General features: G+C 43.9%; 1 protein-coding gene across 4 annotated transcripts in view; it reads right to left on the bottom strand.

The window, feature by feature from the left end:
* Positions 1 to 206: 206 nt before the first annotated feature.
* The window catches only part of GSR (glutathione-disulfide reductase), a 37,516-nt gene continuing 18,256 nt past the window's right edge, over positions 207 to 19,466 (bottom strand). For all 4 annotated transcript variants that reach the window (XM_085860757.1, XM_085860764.1, XM_085860771.1 and 1 more), the window contains 3 exons: positions 3,822 to 3,953; positions 3,581 to 3,711; positions 207 to 2,649 (listed from right to left, as the gene is read on the bottom strand). In XM_085860757.1, the coding sequence (XP_085716883.1) occupies positions 2,500 to 2,649; positions 3,581 to 3,711; positions 3,822 to 3,953 (413 nt within the window). In that variant the 3' untranslated portion in view covers positions 207 to 2,499. The remainder of the gene's footprint in view (positions 2,650 to 3,580; positions 3,712 to 3,821; positions 3,954 to 19,466) is intronic.

Here is a 19,466-nt window from a genome sequence, read left to right as displayed (position 1 = left end):
GCGCCACTCATACCCGCATCAGTAAGCGTATCGCTCATACCCGCATCAGTCGTGTTTTCATGAATGAGGTCCACTTTAAGGCACGTTTTTCTGGGAATTGTCCTCTAACCACATATTCAATGCAATCATTATTTGTATGTGAATGTCCCTGACCTGAGTAACCACTTTAGTGCTGGGTACTGCACTAGCCATGACACTTTCACGAATCACCTTCTCGTTTTTTTAATGTAAAGGAGCAGTCAACTCATTCACACCATAATGCCTGCCCAGAGGCCACACTCTCACCTCTTGATAGCTGGTCTAGTAGCTCCACTTTCTGGCTCAGGCTCATGACTTTTTTTTGTCTGCCTCTTGGGAGCAGATGCATCTCCTACACTGCTCTTGCACTTATGACCCATGATCGAACAATGTGCACAAAAAAGCCTACAAGCGTGAGGAATCACAGCAAGTCAAGGCAGTGGGCCGAGAAGAAAGAACGAGACCCAGGACACACTGCACAAAGGGCCGCAAAAGTAGGATGTGGTTACATTTTATAACATCGAGAATACGTGGGGTCTGCGAAGGTCGAATCCACGAATGTTGGGGTTTCACGGTACTATGGAAGTTGATGACAATTCTCAATTCAGCTTTGTGGTGCTTGCTGATCTTTTGCTGATAAGAAGGGATAACAAAGGAAAGTTTGTGGTGCTTGCTGACCATTGTATCATGAAGTGGTCTGCCAATTCTCTAATTACAGATTGGTAATCAACTCGATGAAATACAATTCGGGTTTTCTCAAAGTTAGTACATTTAAAAGAAGTAACAATGTTAATCCGACCCCAATTTAACACAATATACAAGAAGTGAAAGAGTGTCAACATCCAGGTCATAACAAAAAAAAAAATATTCACATGTTGTCCTGAAGTTAAAAAGAAAAGATAAAATGTATTTAGAGATCAGTTCATCAATTTTATGTCCAACATTTAAAAAACGAGGGATGTTAATAACTTACGAGTTAATGGTATTGGCCGAAATGTCTTCTCATTTCATAAAATATCATGGGATCCTTCATGTATTTATGCATGTGCTAACAAAATGACTGACGATCGGGGATGAATAAAAAAAAAAACACGAGGATATAATTACAGCAGTAAATAAAACAATTAAGCTTTAACCATTTAGCCACTAACTATACCAAGAGGTCGTTGATGTTGACTATGGAGGCACAGCATTCTCATTGGGGCACAACACTAAATCTCAGGAACAGTTTTGATGAATCATTGGTCATGAAGCCAAAATAAACAAGTGACACAAGAGCATAACTTTGAAATAACACACATCAGGATGATATTTCATTGTGAAAAATTACTTTTATTCAAATAGACCAATGCATCCAGCAATAAATCACTTTTGAGACTCACAATAAGGAAAAAAAAAAGAAAAGAAATTGTACTGTTTATAAAGGTCCACAAGTGTCCCAGAGGATGGTGTTGTGGTTGTGCACTAACCTTTGAACCATCTCGTCTGGCTTTAAATCTCAGCACAACTATAAACTGTTGGATTTGTATTTTGCAGGCATGGCATTGCTTCACAAAGTGCACCGTCCTTCAGGTGGACATTAAGCTGGGGAGCCAACCACAATAATTAGTAGGAGGCCATTAAAGAGAACATGCTGTCTTTTCCGAAGAGTCAGTTATCACTGGCACCATAGCCCGACTGAATTTAATATTCCTTTCAACATAAGGCCTGGCCACTCAGCAGCAAAAGACATTGGCTGAGCATACATTTTCTATCAGGGCAGCTGTTCTGTTCTTGCATATGGCAGCTTTGGCTGCAGGTAGCTATCATTTCTTGAAAGGATGACTGTGCTGCTGATGCTGTGCCCCTCTGCGAGTACACTGGTACTCATTTCACCGACATCAGAAAGATGACAGGCTGAGTCAACCCCACCTGGTGTTAATTTAGTAACCAACAGGACTTTGACTCAGGACCCGAAAATCCCAAGCCAGCCACCCTAACCACTAAGTTAACACCAGACTGTTATCAGGACAGCTGACCCCACCAGACTGTGGGATTAATTGGGGCCATTCAAGTAGTAGTAGTAGATAAAATTACAAGCCCAAACTCATACAAGAATGCAAAAACATTTTTTCTCCCCTCTTTAGCCCTTCTCGACTCACCCTCTTCATCTTCATGTACTTGTAGGTTGATATTTCCTTCACTTTTCCTCTCTTTCTCTTTCACCTGCTTTTTCCAACCCCTTTATTGTTGTGTCCACATGTTGTTCGACTGCTCCAATGTCAGTGTGCCGACTTCTACACTCTGTAAACTTGCTCTTTCAGGAGCTTAGATTTTGTGTACAAAAAAAATAATAATAAAAAATGTTGAAATAATGAAATTAAATGCCGAATCAACAGTTTAGGATTAGATTACATGGGTTTTCTTTGACGTAATCAAAGGGGAGTTTGATCGTGTGTTCAATCAGAAAGATGGGCAACAATGTCCTCAAAAAGCAAAACTTCATCGCAATGTCACAAGTTCTTCAGCAGATGTGGGGTGAATGGCTAATGTTGCATCAAAGTTTGCTTTTGTTGCTCCCATTTGAATAGCAACAGCAAACCCTTGTAAGATCTCATCACACCCCATTCCCTGCATGTGCAATCCAACGACCTGAAATTCACCACAGAAGACAAAAAAAAAAAAAATTGTCATTTACAGCATCACAGACATTCCTTCAGAAACATAATGTAGTATAAAAAGTTACAAAATGAACAATAATTGCAACGAGAGTTCATAGAACACGATACCCCACGCAGTGTTCACATATATACTTCGATTCAAATAAAATAACGAATTTTAAAAGTTGCTATTAAAAAAATCCGGAAGTTTAGCACGACTGAAGCAGTCTTTCCATCACCGTTATACACTGTAAGATGGCGGTGGGTCGCAGCTTCAGCGATTGAGGCTTTCTTGATCATTACAGAACACAGCGTCAATCAGCATCGTCCATAGCCATAATCGGGAACCTCTTCTTCACCACAATACTGTCCCCTTTCACATGCCACGCCCTATTATGAAGGCGCTTTTTTCTTTCTTTCTTCGACAGTGTTCAAGTATATAACTCAATTCAAATAGAAAGGTTTAAAGGCGTATAAATTAATTAATTCTGGGATTTACCACCGTTTTACCCAGTGTCCATTACATCACCCGATCTAACACGTCACATTAGTTATTTGCACCTGCTGTTTGTGTTACTTGTGACGTCTTTAAAAACAGTAAGTTTCTTGTTTGGAATGATTTTAAATTTTGTTTGACTGCCAGGCTGGCGGACAGAGTAAAACGGTAAACTTGTCTTTCTATTCATGTCCCGATTTGTGTTCAAAATACAATATTCAATTTAAATAAGTTCTTCCTCGATCATAAACTGATCAGATAGACAGATGGATGGACATGAACCAATTGCTTAACCCCGCTTTTCACTTTGCGTGCGTGGGGTAAAAAGGCAATATGACAGGATTTATCACAAACTTTGACCAACCTTTAACCAGATGGTGTAAGATTCCCTTTTTAAAAATTCTATGCAGACATCTCAAAATCTTACCTGCTCGTTCGCATTTGCACACACCAGTTTCATCACACATTTTCTCTTGTGCTCAGTCACAGCATAGTATAATGGAGTAAATGTAGAGCGGTACACCTTGGTATTTTGTCCATATTTAGCTTCTGCTTCAGCTGTTCATGTGAAACGACATGTTGCTTCATTAAGATAAAGACGATTAGGGCTTGCAAAAAAAGATGTGATAAGAACCAGTAGTTTGGCCAGCTAGAAATTTCCGACATACCTTCTGTCAAACCAATGGTAGCAATCGGTGGATGACTAAACACAACAGTTGGGATGTTCGTGTAGTCCAGCCTCGCATTGGCCTCTCCCCCAAACAACCGGCTGGCAAGTTTCCTCCCAGCAGCAATTGCCACTGAGAAAAACATTGACCACATCACTCAACTATCTTTCCTCATGCAGTTGCAAAATATTTTTCAATCAAATAAGCACAGCGATTTAAAGGACAGGAGTGCTGTACATCATTGCATGATACTGCCCATCATGTGTGGAATATGCATTTAATTCCTAAATACGAGGCTGTTCAGTTTTATCAAAGAAAACGAGAAATAAAATAACTTTCCCTTTTGAAGTGAATGCACAGCAGGTTCAACATTTCTCTATGAGCTATGTTCTGTCGATCAGATTGATTTTGTTCTCTTTCGCTACTGTTCATTAAATCATTGTAAATGTTGTACGTCCATTTCTGCACGAGGAAGTCTGACATCTTTGTGTTTCAGGTTTGGGTAACACCTTAGGACCACCATACATACATGGGCTGCCTGTAAACTCAAGGAATTACAAGGAACTTCAATACAGGAGAACATCACTATGCCCAATAAACCTGTGCAATCGTACCAACATATACAGTGACCTGGAAAAGTATTCACCCCCAACCAATAATTACAGTGGCTCAGACTCCTCATTCAGCACCTCAAGGACCCCCATAAGGATATCCAATAACTCTGCAAAGATGACCGAGTCATCTGCGAAATCAAGGTCAGAGATCCTGACATTCCCAAACGATGCACCGCAGCTTGATCTCTGACATCCTCCCCAGAATCCAGTCCATACAAGTGCTGAAAAGTGTGGGGGCCAGTACACACCCCTGACAAACTCCAGAAACAACTGGAAATAAGTCAGAGATGGAACCACCACAACTCACAGCACTCTAAGTACTACAGTATAGTTCAGAAATCAGATTGATCAGTTTTGGTGGCACCCCACGAAGACCGAGAATCCTCCAGAGGGCATCCCGATTGACTGAATTGAACGCTTTGCGGAGATCAACATAAGCTGTGAATAGCCCCTGATAAAACTCTCGTTTGCATCTGGTTTGGACCTGAAGAGGAAGGATACGGTCAATCATTGACCACTTTGGTTTGAAGCCTGACTGCTCCGGGTGCTGGTGCTCAAGCTGATGGTGGTGAACCCCATCAAGAACTATGCAAGGAAATAACTTACCTGGCACCAAAAGCAACATCACCCCTCAGTGGTTGTTGCAGTCCTGGCGACCACCCTTCCCTTTCCAGAGAGGGACGACAAGACCCCTCTTCCAGTCAGTTGGGATAGTGCCTGTGCTCCATACAGAGCACAGAACTGCATGCAACGACACGAGTGCAGCATTTCCACCAGCCTTGAGAAGTTCAGGATGGATATCACAGATCCCAGGCGGATGACTTGCCAATAAATCCCAAGAGTTTTACCCCCTCGCAACTGGTTCACTGTAGCCTGTGTTTCCACAAACAAAAGCAGTTAATAGTTGACTGGAGGGTCAGCTATAGGGACAGTAACACCCGTGAAATGCAACTCAACAGCTGCTCAAAGTAACCCACCCAGCGGGCCTTCACATCAGACTACTCTGTCAAGAGCCCACCACCCTCTGCTCTAACTGCAGTACACAGAGGAACAGGCTTGGAGGAATGCAATCCACAAATGTCTGTAAGCAGGATGAGAATCACTTGACGACAGTTGATGTTCTTCCCCTTAACAGTCATCGCGCATAGGCCATATTGTTCGCCCTCAGCGCACGTACAGTTTAATATGGTTCGCCCTCAGCGTACAGTTTACATATTGTTCGCCCTCAGCGCACGTACATCTTCCTGAACAGCTCAGCTCCGCCATCAAGCCTGGCCCAATGACTCTGGTAAATGGTATCCAGTGTTCCTTGGGAGACAAATTTCTTTTTCGCCTGACAGTGGGTTCCAAGACATGTACAACTCTTCAGGATTCCCCAAAACACCCAGACCCCCCAAATCCCCACACAGCCCACATGCAAACTCCTCAGCTGCCCTCTCATCATTGAGCTTGCCAACATCCAGCCTCGGCTGGGATGGTACCATTCTCCCAGATTTAATCTGCAACTTCGAAGTTGCTACAACAAGCTGATGGTCAGTATTGATGAACTGAACACTCTGGTAGCTCCTGCAGTTATGGAGTATCCTCCAGCGACTATTAACAAGTACAAGGTCAATCTCCTTTGCCACACCACCAGCATGGATTACCAAGTCGAGCGATGAGGCTCATGTGGGTGCTGAAATCATGAACCAGCCACTCCAAATCCACAACTTCTTGTAAAGTCAAGGAACTTAGTGCTATTCTGATTCACAGTTCCAGACCCATGGGGACCAACATGTCTCATAACCATCCCTGTCAATGTCAGTCAATGCATTCAAATCCTCCAAAACTAGAAGATCATCTTGCCTGTGGCACTGATCAACCAGACTTGAGTGTGGCACAGAATGCATCCTTCACGGTGAGATCACTCTCCTCAGTCGGAGCATATACAGAGATCAGGGAAATGACACCCAAGGAGTGACAAATCCTTAATCTCATAATACACTCGTTGATTGGTGATACGTCAATTGATTATCATGGGAGTCAGTTTATTGGACACAGCTACAGCAAATGCTTGAGCATGGTAACCATCAGAGTGCCCAGACCAGCAGTCAGTGTAACCACCCACCATGATCTCACAACTATCTGGTCTCCAAATCTCAGAGAGTGCTTCAATACCGATGTTCAAATGCTGGAGCTCAGATGACAGCAAAGACAGGTGATCATCCTCTCTTAGGGATAAGACATTCCAGGCACCCATCCAAAAGGACCATCTCAGGTTAACCTGAGGAGACCACCGTCTGGTGGATGACACCTTAGCACCACCCCAACACACCACTGCAATCTGACCCAGGAAGGTAAATACCCCATGCTTTTCCTCCCATCATCAAAGAATGGGGAACCCAAAGGCTTTACCCCAATCTCGTCATCCGGTGAGCTGCCCTGCAAAGGGCAACTGCACAGGAGGTACTCCCACAGAGTGGGTTTTGAGTTTTCTTTGCGTTTTTAGTGCGTTTTGCAGAATTAAGTGATTTTTAAGTAAATCCTGTCATCAACCTTCGAGAAAAAGGTAACCCAACTGCAGGAGGACGTCCACAGACAGTTGGGCACAAGATATGGATGGCCATTGGCTCACAAGGAATTCCTCTGCCCTTTGACAGGTTTTGTTTTTAATCCTGCTGGGTATCCATATCGATACACCCTCCTCAACAGGAAACCTTGTGGGGGAGATGGTTTAGTCGCCGACAACCTGATCACTGATTACATTAACTGAGGATGATTATTATATTATCTGAATAAATATTATCTGGTTAGGGTTAGGGTTTTACCCACATTGTCACACTATTCTTACCAACTCCAATCGCAATCCACACAGAATCCACCAAATTAACCCCTTCCTTCATGTCATTCCTGAATTCTCTTTATCGTCCATTAGTTTTCTGAGCCATCTCTTTACTTTCTCCACTCATACAATGATCTCTTATAAAAGCCATTGCTCACTTCCAAGATATGTACCATCAGCTATTGGAAGGTCGCCTGACTGTTCTTTTGTAAATGTATAGGGTGGGCCAAAAGTCACTGAAGATTTTCTTTTTTTTAATAACTTTTTTATTTTTAAATAAAAATTAATGAAATTTATTCCACACGGTAGTTTTATTCATGGAATTAGTTGTTTTTTTTAGATCAATTATGAAAAATAATGTCCTGCAAATGGACCCCATTCGCTTCTTCGCAAAGTCTTCTCTTTCCAAAACATGATATTCATTATAGAGGACAAAACTCCTTGATCAATCGCTGCAATTTGATCAGAAATGTTGTTTTTCAATTCCTCTGACAGTCTCATGTCTGTTGCTTGTTGACATACACGCGATCTTTAAGGTACCCCCCCCCCCCAGAGAAAAAAAATTAATCTGTGGTCGTTAAATCTGGTGAATGTGGAGGCCAATTAATGTTTCCAAATCTTGAAATTATATGGTTACCACAAACTGCCCTCAAGCCCATTGTTGGCCTCGCAGTATGGGCCGTAGCTCCATCTTGCTGGAACCACATTTCTGATAAATTTTCCACTTCCGGAAACAATACATTTCCCAGCATTGAACATTAAAACGATTGCAAAATTTTCTAAGTTTGAATTATTGATTTCCCAGTGGAGTAATAAAATTCAACAATTTTCACGTGCTGATCATTGGTAAATATAATCGCAACGAATCAGCCTGGTCTTCCTTCATTTATAAAAATTAATTAATTAATTAATTAAAAAGAAAAAAGAAAACCTTCAGTGACTTTTGGCCCACCCTGTAGAAGCAAAAATATATTTAACAAGCCTGTCATCTCACCATCATAAGCCTGGTGTTGGCTTAGCGGTTAGGGTGGTGGCTTGGGATCCTAGGATCCCGAGTTTGAGCCCCGTTGGCCACTGAATTAACGCCAGGGGGTTGACTCAGCCTGTCATCCTTCCGAGGTCGGCGAAATGAGCACCAGTATACTGGTAATAGGGGCACTGCATCGGCGGCATAGCCGCGCCCCTAGCCAATGATGCCACCAGCAGCCAAAAAAAAAAAGGCAGCACATGATGGGAACAATCATTAAACACCAATTCTATGATATTTCTCAAGGAGCTCACACTTATCTCAATATACCAATACGAGTCACACTCTATTCCTGTTATTTTGTACTTGATGAATGTCTTCTGCTCATCATTTATAACACTGCTTACCTCCCTGCTCATCAACTAGATCTAGAACATCCTCCACGGCTCTGCTCTTTCCCAGTTCCTGGACCCAATCCATCCTTGGCAAACGAAAATCCCACATAATCAATACTCCTTCCCTTTGCACATGCCTTCCTGAATTCTTAATGAACCCCTCTCTCCTGCACCTCCCTTATATCAGGAGCCAGAATCGATGCATTCTCCAAGTATCTTACTATTCTTACAATCTCAAAGCACAATCCACGCAGAATCCTCGACAATAACCCCCTCCTTAATGTCATTCCTTACTCTCGACACAATATTGTCTTTTAACCAGATTGCCACACCCCATCCTAGCTTCCCTTTGCTATCACTTCGAGATGCATCTGGTAGCCTTCAATTGCTGTCCTCCAGTTTTTAATTTGTCATTAAACCACATCTCACTTACTGAAACAGTCATGCCTTTCACGATTTACTTTGGCTTCCATTTTAATATTTAATCTTCCGGCATTAGCACAAAATATTTTAATCTTTCATAAGTATCTGCTGCCAACACCTTCCAATCATATCTTCAACAGCAATTTCTTCCGCGAGAGCCTCTCCACTCCCCTCTAACCGAAAAAGGCACAATTTCTCCATCAAACCTCGCAGCTGTTTTTCTGTATTCTTCTGCATCACCATTCTCATTCTCCACTCATACCTCCCTCAATCAAATAACCTCATAAAAATCTCTCCCTCCCCATCTCCCCAGATGACAATTAATTTTTAAAAATTGCCTTTAATCTGAATGTATTTTTCCGATCGCTCTCATTACCCCACAAGCTTCTCTTGCTTTCTTCACACCACCGAATTGACGATGGAACTGTAAATGATGCAATAGCGCAATTAATGTTTTCCATTCCTTGTTGAGACAGAACTGAAAGGAGTGAACGAGCCAAAAAGAATAATGGAAATGGATGCAGGAAAAAAGTTTTCTTTGAATTACAAATGATTCCACAACTTCTTTACTGACTGGTAAAAAGTGGTTCAGACAAATGGGAGTATTAATAGAAAGTAAGAATATGTATAATCCAAGCATGTTTGCTACGTTAACACGAGTTCACTAACAAGGAACTTTGATGCAGGAGGATGCCATTCGACCCATCAAAGTCTGTGCTAATATTACCGAATTATGGTTGATTGTCTGTGCTCCATCCTTTTTTAAATACCAAGTGTTGAGCGAGGAAGCAGCACATACCGTTTTAAAGTCTTTGGTACGACTCGGCTGGGGATCGAACAGCCAACCTCCCAGACTCACGGCAGATGCTCGAAACATTACACCATTGAGGCTGGAAAATTCACGGTGAATACACGATATCTTATCATGAAAGGCTTCAGCAAATCGCTTGGCTAGAAATACACGTGTAGTCATAAGAAAAACAGTGGAAAAAAAAAAAAAACGAAGAAAGAGTTTAATATATATTGAGAATATTATGTGTACTATTGTGTGTGCGTGCGTGCGTGCGTGCGTTCCTCCATAACTCCAAAACCAAGAAACTTTGCAAGCATACTAAGAAAACTGCAAAGGAGTGCAAGAGTGAAAATTGGGTGGTTGGGTTAGTTAAAAACAACCCTTTTGAGGATAATTAACGGCCTTAGTTAATTATATCCTTCATCAGGTGATCCTCAGCCACCTCGCTCTCTGGGGTCTGAAGCAGCCATGTTTTTTTGGCCTGCTCAACCATGCCTTAACTTGGAACAGGCTGCAGCGATTTCTTAACGATGAAGTTTTCATTTTCCACTTTCCTCACTCAGATTATCGAATGCCTGTTCATCAGAGCTATGAATCACTGTATACATCGCTTTTGTATGTACTATAGTTTTCAAATTAGGAACTTGGTGCAATTTCATGCATTATACGATACAATTTTCCACGATCTACTCTCACGGACGAATTAAAGTACATCATCGAATCATGATTTCGGTTTTGAGGATCGGGTATCAGCCAGACTAAATAAATGTCGAAATCTGGAGTGAAATCCGATAATTTAAAGAAATAACGAGTCTTACAACTAAGCAGATATACCTATTTACTTAAAGCAAGCAAGGCAATGTTCCCTCCTTCTCCATACATATAATACACAAGAAGATGTGAAATTTCCAAAGCATTAAACTTATCTTTTTCCACTGTTTGGAGAATTGGATCACGTGAACAAAAAAAATTAGAAACGTAAAAAAATTAATCAGCTTCATTGAGCTGTACGATTTAATGCGTTCACTGCGAGACCTCACGCTCTGTACCCCAGATAGACTGCCTAACCATAGTGTCTCCCACATCTGTGGCTATATTTTTTGGGGTTTCACGAGGTGCACGACGAGGAATCAAAGCAAATCTTGTCAAAAACGGATGTTTTAAAGAAAAGTTAAAAACCATGTGAAACGTGAACAGACAAGCAGGGAAAATGGCGGATTTATGAATTGATTTTATTTCATCAACTGCTGCGTGCGTGGTGAAGATGAGCTTTAAAGTTAAAGGGATCCTATAAGTTATGTAGCGACAGCCTTGCCAACTGTTCATCAACAATTGAATTGGAGTGCTTAAGCCACTTGCCAAGTGCCCATTGTCAATGGCGGTACCGTGCTACGTCATTCTGAGTGAATCCTTGACTCACTGCAGACACTTTTGCCATTCTCCGTCACCCCCAGCGAGTGGTCCGTGCTCCGTCACCCCCAGCGAGTGGTCCGTGCTCCGTCACCCCCAGCGAGTGGTCCGTGCTCCGTCACCCCCAGCGAGTGGTCCGTGCTCCGTCACCCCCAGCGAGTGGTCCGTGCTCCGTCACCCCCAGCGAGTGGTCCGTGCTCCGTCACCCCCAGCGAGTGGTCCGTGCTCCGTCACCCCCAGCGAGTGGTCCGTGCTCCGTCACCCCCAGTGAGTGGTCCGTGCTCCGTCACCCCCAGCGAGTGGTCCGTGCTCCGTCACCCCCAGCGAGTGGTCCGTGCTCCGTCACCCCCAGCGAGTGGTCCGTGCTCCGTCACCCCCAGCGAGTGGTCCATGCTCCGTCACCCCCAGCGAGTGGTCCATGCTCCGTCACCCCCAGCGAGTGGTCCGTGCTCCGTCACCCCCAGCGAGTGGTCCGTGCTCCGTCACCCCCAGCGAGTGGTCCGTGTTCCGTCACCCCCAGCGAGTGGTTGTGAAATAACACCCGATTTCTAAGCTGTCTAACGTATTAACGTGCTTTGTACATTAACAAGCCCAATTTTATTTTTTCCACCTGTCACGTGTAGCTGTTTATGAAGAATAATGTTTGTGAACATATCCCTGAAACGTTGATATAAATGCAGCATGGTTTTTTGGTGAAAGCTACTCCAGGTTGCTGGGTCGTATGCAGTAAGTACTGTCATTGGTAATCCCACTGACTCCAACCTGCCGATTGCCAAAAAATTGCCTATGTCGGCTGAGCACGTGTGTGTGTGTGTGTGTGTGTGTGTGTGTGTGTGTGTGTGTGTGTGTGTGTGTGTGTGTGTGTGTGTGTGTGTGTGTGTGTGTGTGTGTGTGTGTGTGTGTGTTTTTCATAAAGCATAACACATTCTCTCTGCTAAGTCCCCTGCCCCCACCTCTGTCTCTGTCTCATCCTTGCTCTACCCCCTTCCATGACAGTGCAGCACCCTCCTCCAACATCTCCTCTCTCACTCTCCCCTACCCTCTCCTCTCCTCTCCTCTCCTCTCCTCTCCTCTCCTCTCCTCTCCTCTCTCTGTCTGCGTCTCTGGACGTATCGCGCCAGTGGTTATGTCTGGACAGGCGGTATTCATCTCCGGACCGTGTTTATAGTATGACCGGTAGAAAATGGATTTCAGACATTATTTTGTTTCCATCTTCACTGTTATTCTATGCAGAATCATTTTGACGAGACGGTATGAATCGTAATTCATGCTTCACCACGTCTGCCTTCCCTTCCTCTCACCTCACACAGTCTTCCCTTCCCCACTCCTCCTTGCTCCCCCTCCCTCCTTCTCTCCTTTCCCCTCCACCTCTTCACTCCCCACTCCTCTCTCCCTCTTCCCCTCCTCCTTCTCCCTCCCCCTTTCATATTACCATTAGTGAAGCGATGGTTGGTATTTGCTTGTATTTAATAAAGCTTCTCTGGACATGAACCTATAATTGTTAGTGAAAGGATATTGGACTAGGATTCAATTCCAAATTCAGCCCGTTGGTTGTTGCAGTGCTGCAGTGAGTGGATATCAGGAGGCGGGAGCAATCGGCACATGAAGCTGGCACAGGTGAGGCCGCATCAGCAAAACAGAATCATGGCCAACAGACCAGCACAGCCAGATGAAATGAGACCAACATACCCCATTACCCTTTACTGAAAGGCTAACAGGTGGCCACACAGCCAACTCAGCTGTCAGATATCCAATATCAATGTGAATGACAAACAGTCCAATATCGATATCAATCCAATACACGATGGTTCATATGGTGAGGCAACTGCCGGAAAGTGACTTTCATTTTCCTTCTGAAAAGCAACCCTGTCCACCCCCACCCAAACCTGCTCTGTACACATTATTATATTTCTGAAAAACCTCCCTCAAATTTTTGCATTGTTGCAACAACCAAATTTAATTTTGATTTAACCATAACAACTGGCATTGTAAATACAACTAACTAGTGCAAAATAATTTATATACAAGTAGTGGTATATTCAAAGTACACCACACCCATGCCAAATAAATAAATAAACCCTCCAGTGCACGACATTGCCAGGGCACCTTTTATGCCCTGGCAATGCCAGCGTATAGCACGTGGAGACGGAATTGGGAGGGAGTGGTGCACTTCTGAGGTGAATATGTACAAATGATACTTACTCGCCGTGCAGCATATGGAGATGGATTTGGAGTGAGCGGTGTGCAATAATTGATTTATTTAGTGATTAATTGCGTAATTAAAATAAATAAGTCGTAAAATAATTGATTTCTCAATCAATTGTCTACGAGCATACCTAAACCACCACTATTTCTTCCGAACGTGTTACTGAAAATTAAGTGATTAATCGAAAAATGAATAATTAATCGATTAATGGAATCATCAATAAATCAAAAATACCCTTGATCGACAAATCACTTGTTCACTGTCGTGTCCAAATATCAGTTTCCTCGCTCAAAAGGTGCCCAATACATTGTTACGAATTCGCGCCCACGAGCGTGCGAACGACCGCTTTTCACCAATAGTAGCCGCTCGCCCACCAGATGGACAATTCAGTCGTGACCTTCCGGAACAACGCCAGAACCCTGTCACGCGTGGATCTTCAACCCCACCACGGCCTAGCCAATTTTCTACCCGCGCAAAATAGGGTCAATCGCCGACTATCGATATACCTAAGTACCTGCGCGGGTAGCCTACCGGGAGACCGTACCTCGGCGCAGGTCGGCTTGGACACGAACCGCTCAAGCGGTCAGTTCCATTCTGCAGTGATAACCGAGCGGGTATTATCACCTGACCTCGCCGGATCCGATTCTATTTAATGGGTATTTAAAACCCAACTAGCATTCCGAGATGCAATATGGCGTTTTAATGGGGGAAAAAAGATACGACGAACAGGTTACATTTAGACCAGCACATTTATTATACACCTATGTACAGCCATGCAATCAATGCAGGTATTCAAGAACACGTATACAGGCAAACAATCATGCACGGGACGGGGACAAAGACACGAGCAAGGTGAAAGCACTACGACCGTCTATCAGCAATTATGTAGTCACTTAACAGTTTTTACTTACAGGACACGGTGCCACCAACATTCATTCAAAAGAAAGGAAAAGGCCACCCTCAAAGACGAGGGTGCCAGACAGGGTCCATAGACCTTATGGCGTGGAGCCTGGTTGACCAAACGGACCCCACGAGACCGTTGCAGGTTACCTGCACCCTCGTGGTGCGATGGTGGGCGAGCTCTCTCCGGCGCTCTCCTCCCGGGTGCGCAGGCTGCGCGGCAGAGCTGCAAAGCGGCTCCTCCCGTCCGCATCCTTCGTGCCTCGACCCGGACCACCGTGCACCACACACACAACTTTGCGCGCCCAAGAAGGCACCACCTCGACGACGACGAAACCACCAATGCACACGAAGAAGACCACCAGTGAACCACCACGAAGACAACAAAAATAAAAAGCCCAAAAAAGCCCCCAACTGGTGTCCTGCGCGCCCTTATATCCCTCAGTTCCAATGCCTCGCTCCTCCCCGTTTATCGCTCCGCCTCCCTTCCAGCTCCTGCGGGAAGCTTCCAGAAAAAGGGGCGTGCACTCTCGCCCCCCTCCCCGCGTGCCTCGCGGGGGCCGAGAGAATCATTCTTGGCACAGGTCCAGGGAGATTCATTCCCCCAAAATCAGGCCCCTCCATCACATGACCTTTGACCCGCATCGCACTTCCCCCACACCAATGCGTGGGAAAACAGGCAGGAAAATCCACGCGCCACCGATAGAGTGTTGTGGTTTGGTTTGTGGAGAAGGGGATCGGCAGTTGGCGTAGCGGGGAAGGTGGTTAGGTGATGGGCATAATTGTGGTTGGCATTTGTTGTGATGCGGTTGATGAGAGTGATGTTGGTGGTTGGTCCAAAATAACGATAGTAAAGAAAAACAGCTATCTCAAAGGACCACAGCCCTGTTACACGAATAAATCCCATTAAACAACGGTGGGGAAATCTAACTGAACACAGACTTATCAATCTAACTGAACTATGGACCTTTATGGTGTTCTGCGAATTTCCACAGCCGTAACAATATTGTTACGAATCTAGAACCCATCGCACACAACAGACAGAGTCCTTATAGATCAGTTATATCGGTAAGTATGTGTTTCTAGTTAGGGTCCCATCGCTTGTTTAATGGGTAATTAAGTATACGTGCGCTGCGAAGTTGTTTTATAGTCAGGTCTATAAATCCTTAGATATGACAAACCAAGCACCCTGCCACTGAACCAGAGCTTTACAGCGCGTTCCCGTTCACAACTCCTCCACTGAACTAACGTGTTCCCATTCACGGCTCCTCCACTGAACTAGCGCTTTACCAGGCTCCCCTTGCTGTCCAATCAGGAGCGAACAGCGCGTCAACACACCTGATCCCTGTCCAACCAAGCGCGGAGAGAGCATCCGACACCGAGGCTCTGCACTGCTCAGGGAGTGGATAAAAAGACCAGGCTCCCTTTGGAGGGGGGTTCAGGTTCGTGTTCATGTTCGTGTTGGCGTCAGAGTCTGGTTGTGTGTCAGAGCCTGAGGAGAATCATTTGCTTCGCCTGCCTCGCCGCCTCCTCGCTTGTTTTTGCTGATCGTGCTGGCATCTTATGCTCCACTCCTGGTGCCTTCGTCCCTGATGCCACATGAAAGTTGCGGGTTTGAGTCCTGCTACTGAGCCAGATCGTCGAAGACCGCATGAGTCGGACAGGTCCAAGCACAGGCTCTGGTCTCCAGCTCACCTTTCTTCGAGCTAGAAGCCTTCAATAAAGACCCGACGGGGTCCATTTCTTTGGGTGTGTGTCGGTGTGTGGGCCCGTCTCTTAAGTAGAACTGTTAAGTGCTTTTGCTCTCTGTATATTGCCTGCCTGATATTCGGATAACTCTGCCCTTACGTGCTTCCCGCTATTGTAATAAATTTCCCAATTGTTGAATGTCCCAGCTCGTTCCCTGTCATTTCTTTTATTGGCTTAGCACGGTGTGTACTGAGAAATAGCGAGGCAGTAAATTGTTCATTTGGACCGACGGGCCTCGGTAACCATCCGCTCGGGTTACACATGGTTCGAGCACGGTAACGGCTCGTTCCGCTCGAGGTCTGTCGAGGGTGTGAATTCCCCGTTTGCTCTGCCGTGTGGGTACTTCGGTATATTGAAGTTTGGCAATTAACCCTACCCCACGCGGTCGAATTATTGGCGATTCATGGTCCTGTAAGGGACCAGTGCCTTTCGGACTTATCCGAGGGTCACGACCTAAATTCCGGTGTGTTCAGTCGAGCCGACTCTACTGCTCCCTCGAGCGGTCGTGCTCGCCACCGATACCCGGCCCCACAACAATATTGCCCAGATGAGAAAGAAAATAAATCGATAATAATAAACTAATTAACCAATTGATTAATAAAAAACAAAAAATACAATTTTTGCGAAAGCACATCTTCGTTTTTGTCCCCAAATTTTGGCTTCCCAGCTCAAAGGATGGTTGAGATATTGCCCGGACAAACAAAGAAGAAAACAAACAAGTTGTGGTACATTCAAAGTACACCACCCCCTTGCCAAATAAATAAATAACAAATCCTCCAGCATGTGCCATCGCCGGGGCACCTTCGGCGCCCAGCAATGCCGCCTTGCAGCACATGGAATCGGACTTGGGAGGGTGCGGTATACAATAATTGATTGATTAATTGCATAATTAAAATAAATAAATAATAATCGTAAAATAATTAATTTCTCAATCAAATGCCGAATAGCACCCCGAAACCACCAGTTTAATCCGAATCTGAAACCTTTTGAGAATTAATAATTAATCAATTAATTCATCAATAAATCAAAAACACTCTTTATAGCCAAATCACTTGGTCACCGTCATGTCCAAATATCAGCTTCGTAGCCTAAAATATGCCTGAGATATTGCCAGGATGAGAAATAAAATAAATAAGTAATTAATAAATCAATAACAATGTAGTAATTAATCAATTGATTATTCCAAAAAAAAACATTAAAAAATTTTTTTTGCCAAAGCATATCTTCACTTTTGTCCCCAAATTTCATCTTCTTAGCTCAATGGATAGCTGAGATATCACCCAGACAAACAAACAAGAAAACAAGCAGTCATAGTCTGGTACTTACGAAATCAACTTGACCTCTCACCTTGTCTAATAAAAGCTGTCTCTAGAGAAGGTAGCGATGCAAACCAGAAGTTTCTACGATGACTCTGTACCAAACCATCAAAAATCGTAACGTCGACCGAAGCAAAAATCTTCATTTCTCGACGCAATTATTTAATATTATTTTATCAAAGTCACAAAACCGTAATATTCGGCCATCCACCAACAATCTTTACATAATCCGACGGCTTAGCGAGTCAGGCATGCGATGATAACCTTTATTGGGATAAAAAATGACTTTTAAACACCATCTTTATCAAAAACACCGTCAGCGCGCACACGAAAAACCTTTACGTGACTCAACGACGCCTCTGCTCGAGCGCGCTGCACCACGTGACGACCTGTGATGCGGCGAGTGAAATATTTTTTATACAATTTTAAAACGTCTCCAAAACATCAGATTTTTACCAGAATTTCGACAACCGAGTTTTAAGCGTCCTAAGCGATCGCAAAAACCGAAGACAAAATTAAAATCGAAGTTAAAACGAACTAGTAACGTCGATCGAAGCAAAAATACTCCATTTCTCCACATGAATTTACGGAATTATGTTTGACCTCACTGTGACCTTGACTTTTGACCGATTTTGACCAAAATCTAATCAGCGCTAGCCATGACCCTCCTGAATCACGTGGTGTAATTTGACATTGGTAGCTTCTTCTGTTCTCGAGTTATCGTGCCTACAAACAAACAAACAAACAAGCAGTCATAGACTGGTACTTACGAAATTGTCAACTTGACCTCTGACCTTGTCTAATAAAAGCTGTCTCCCGAGAAGGTAGCGACACAAACCAGAAGTTTCTACGATGATTCTGTACTAAACCATCAAAAATCGAATGTTTTGGATGTTTGACCTCACTGTGACCTTGACCTTTGACCGATTTTGACCAAAATCTAATCAGCGCTCGCCATCACCCTCCTGAATCACGTGGTGCAATTTGACATTGGTAGATTCTTCCGTTCTCGGTTTATCGTGCCTACAAACAAACAAACAAACAAACGGAAGTCATCAATATACTTACGAAATCTTTAGATTTCGTAAGTAACAAACAAACAAGCAGTCATAGACTGGTACTTACGAAATCATCAACTTAACCTCTGACCTTGTCTAATAAAAGCTGTCTCCAGAGAAGGTAGCGAGGCAAACCAGAAGTTTCTACGATGATTCTGTACCAAACCATCAAAAATCGAATGTTTTGGATGTTTGACCTCACTATGACCTTGACCTTTAACCGATTTTGACCAAAATCTAATCAGTGCTAGCCATCACCCTCCTGAATCGCCTGGTGTAATTTGACATTGGTAGCTTCTTCTGTTCTCGAGTTATCGTGCCTACAAACAAACAAACAGAAACGGAAGACATCAATATACTTACAAAATCTTTAGATTTCGTAAGTAACAAACAAATGGAGTAAAAACTGAGTACCCCCTTCCTCCAGCGCCTGGCGATGACATCATGCATTGCCTAGATATGGAATTGGAAAGGAGCGATGAACAACAAACAAGAATATACTATACCATCAGAGATGGGGAATCCCCCACCATTGAATGAAAAAGGTCATACATATTCCAGATAATGAGGGAGGTGAATTGGAAACAAGACACCATTTGGTCATCATCTCGAAAAAGTTCCCCAGGGGTGAGGAACGTATTAATCAAAAATAATTGAAATCAGATAAGCGGTTTTCCATTTATTACTAAAAAACATTTTTTTTCAAGATGGCCACCCCAGTCGGCCATCTTGGATCCGGCCATGCCCAAAATCAACAGGGCTCTTCCTTTTCAGGTGGTATATGTGTGACCCAAATTTCAAATCGATATGGCGAACAGTTTATGAGTTATCACACTCAAAGCTATAAATGTTGATGCCCGGACGGACGGACAGCCGGACGGACAGCCGGACGACCTGGGTGACAACAATATCCCCCTTCCGACACGCGGTGGGGGATAAAAACAAAAAGCATGGTTCATGAGGCAGGGAAGCCATGAAGCAGTCGGTCAATCT

Source organism: Eptatretus burgeri, chromosome 2 (assembly GCF_056783735.1).
Source record: "Eptatretus burgeri isolate ZD-2024b chromosome 2, Ebu_testis_v1, whole genome shotgun sequence".
NCBI lineage: Eukaryota > Metazoa > Chordata > Myxini > Myxiniformes > Myxinidae > Eptatretus > Eptatretus burgeri.
The sequence above is the reverse complement of the archived record's forward strand: the minus strand, read 5'-3'. Positions and strand labels throughout refer to the sequence as shown.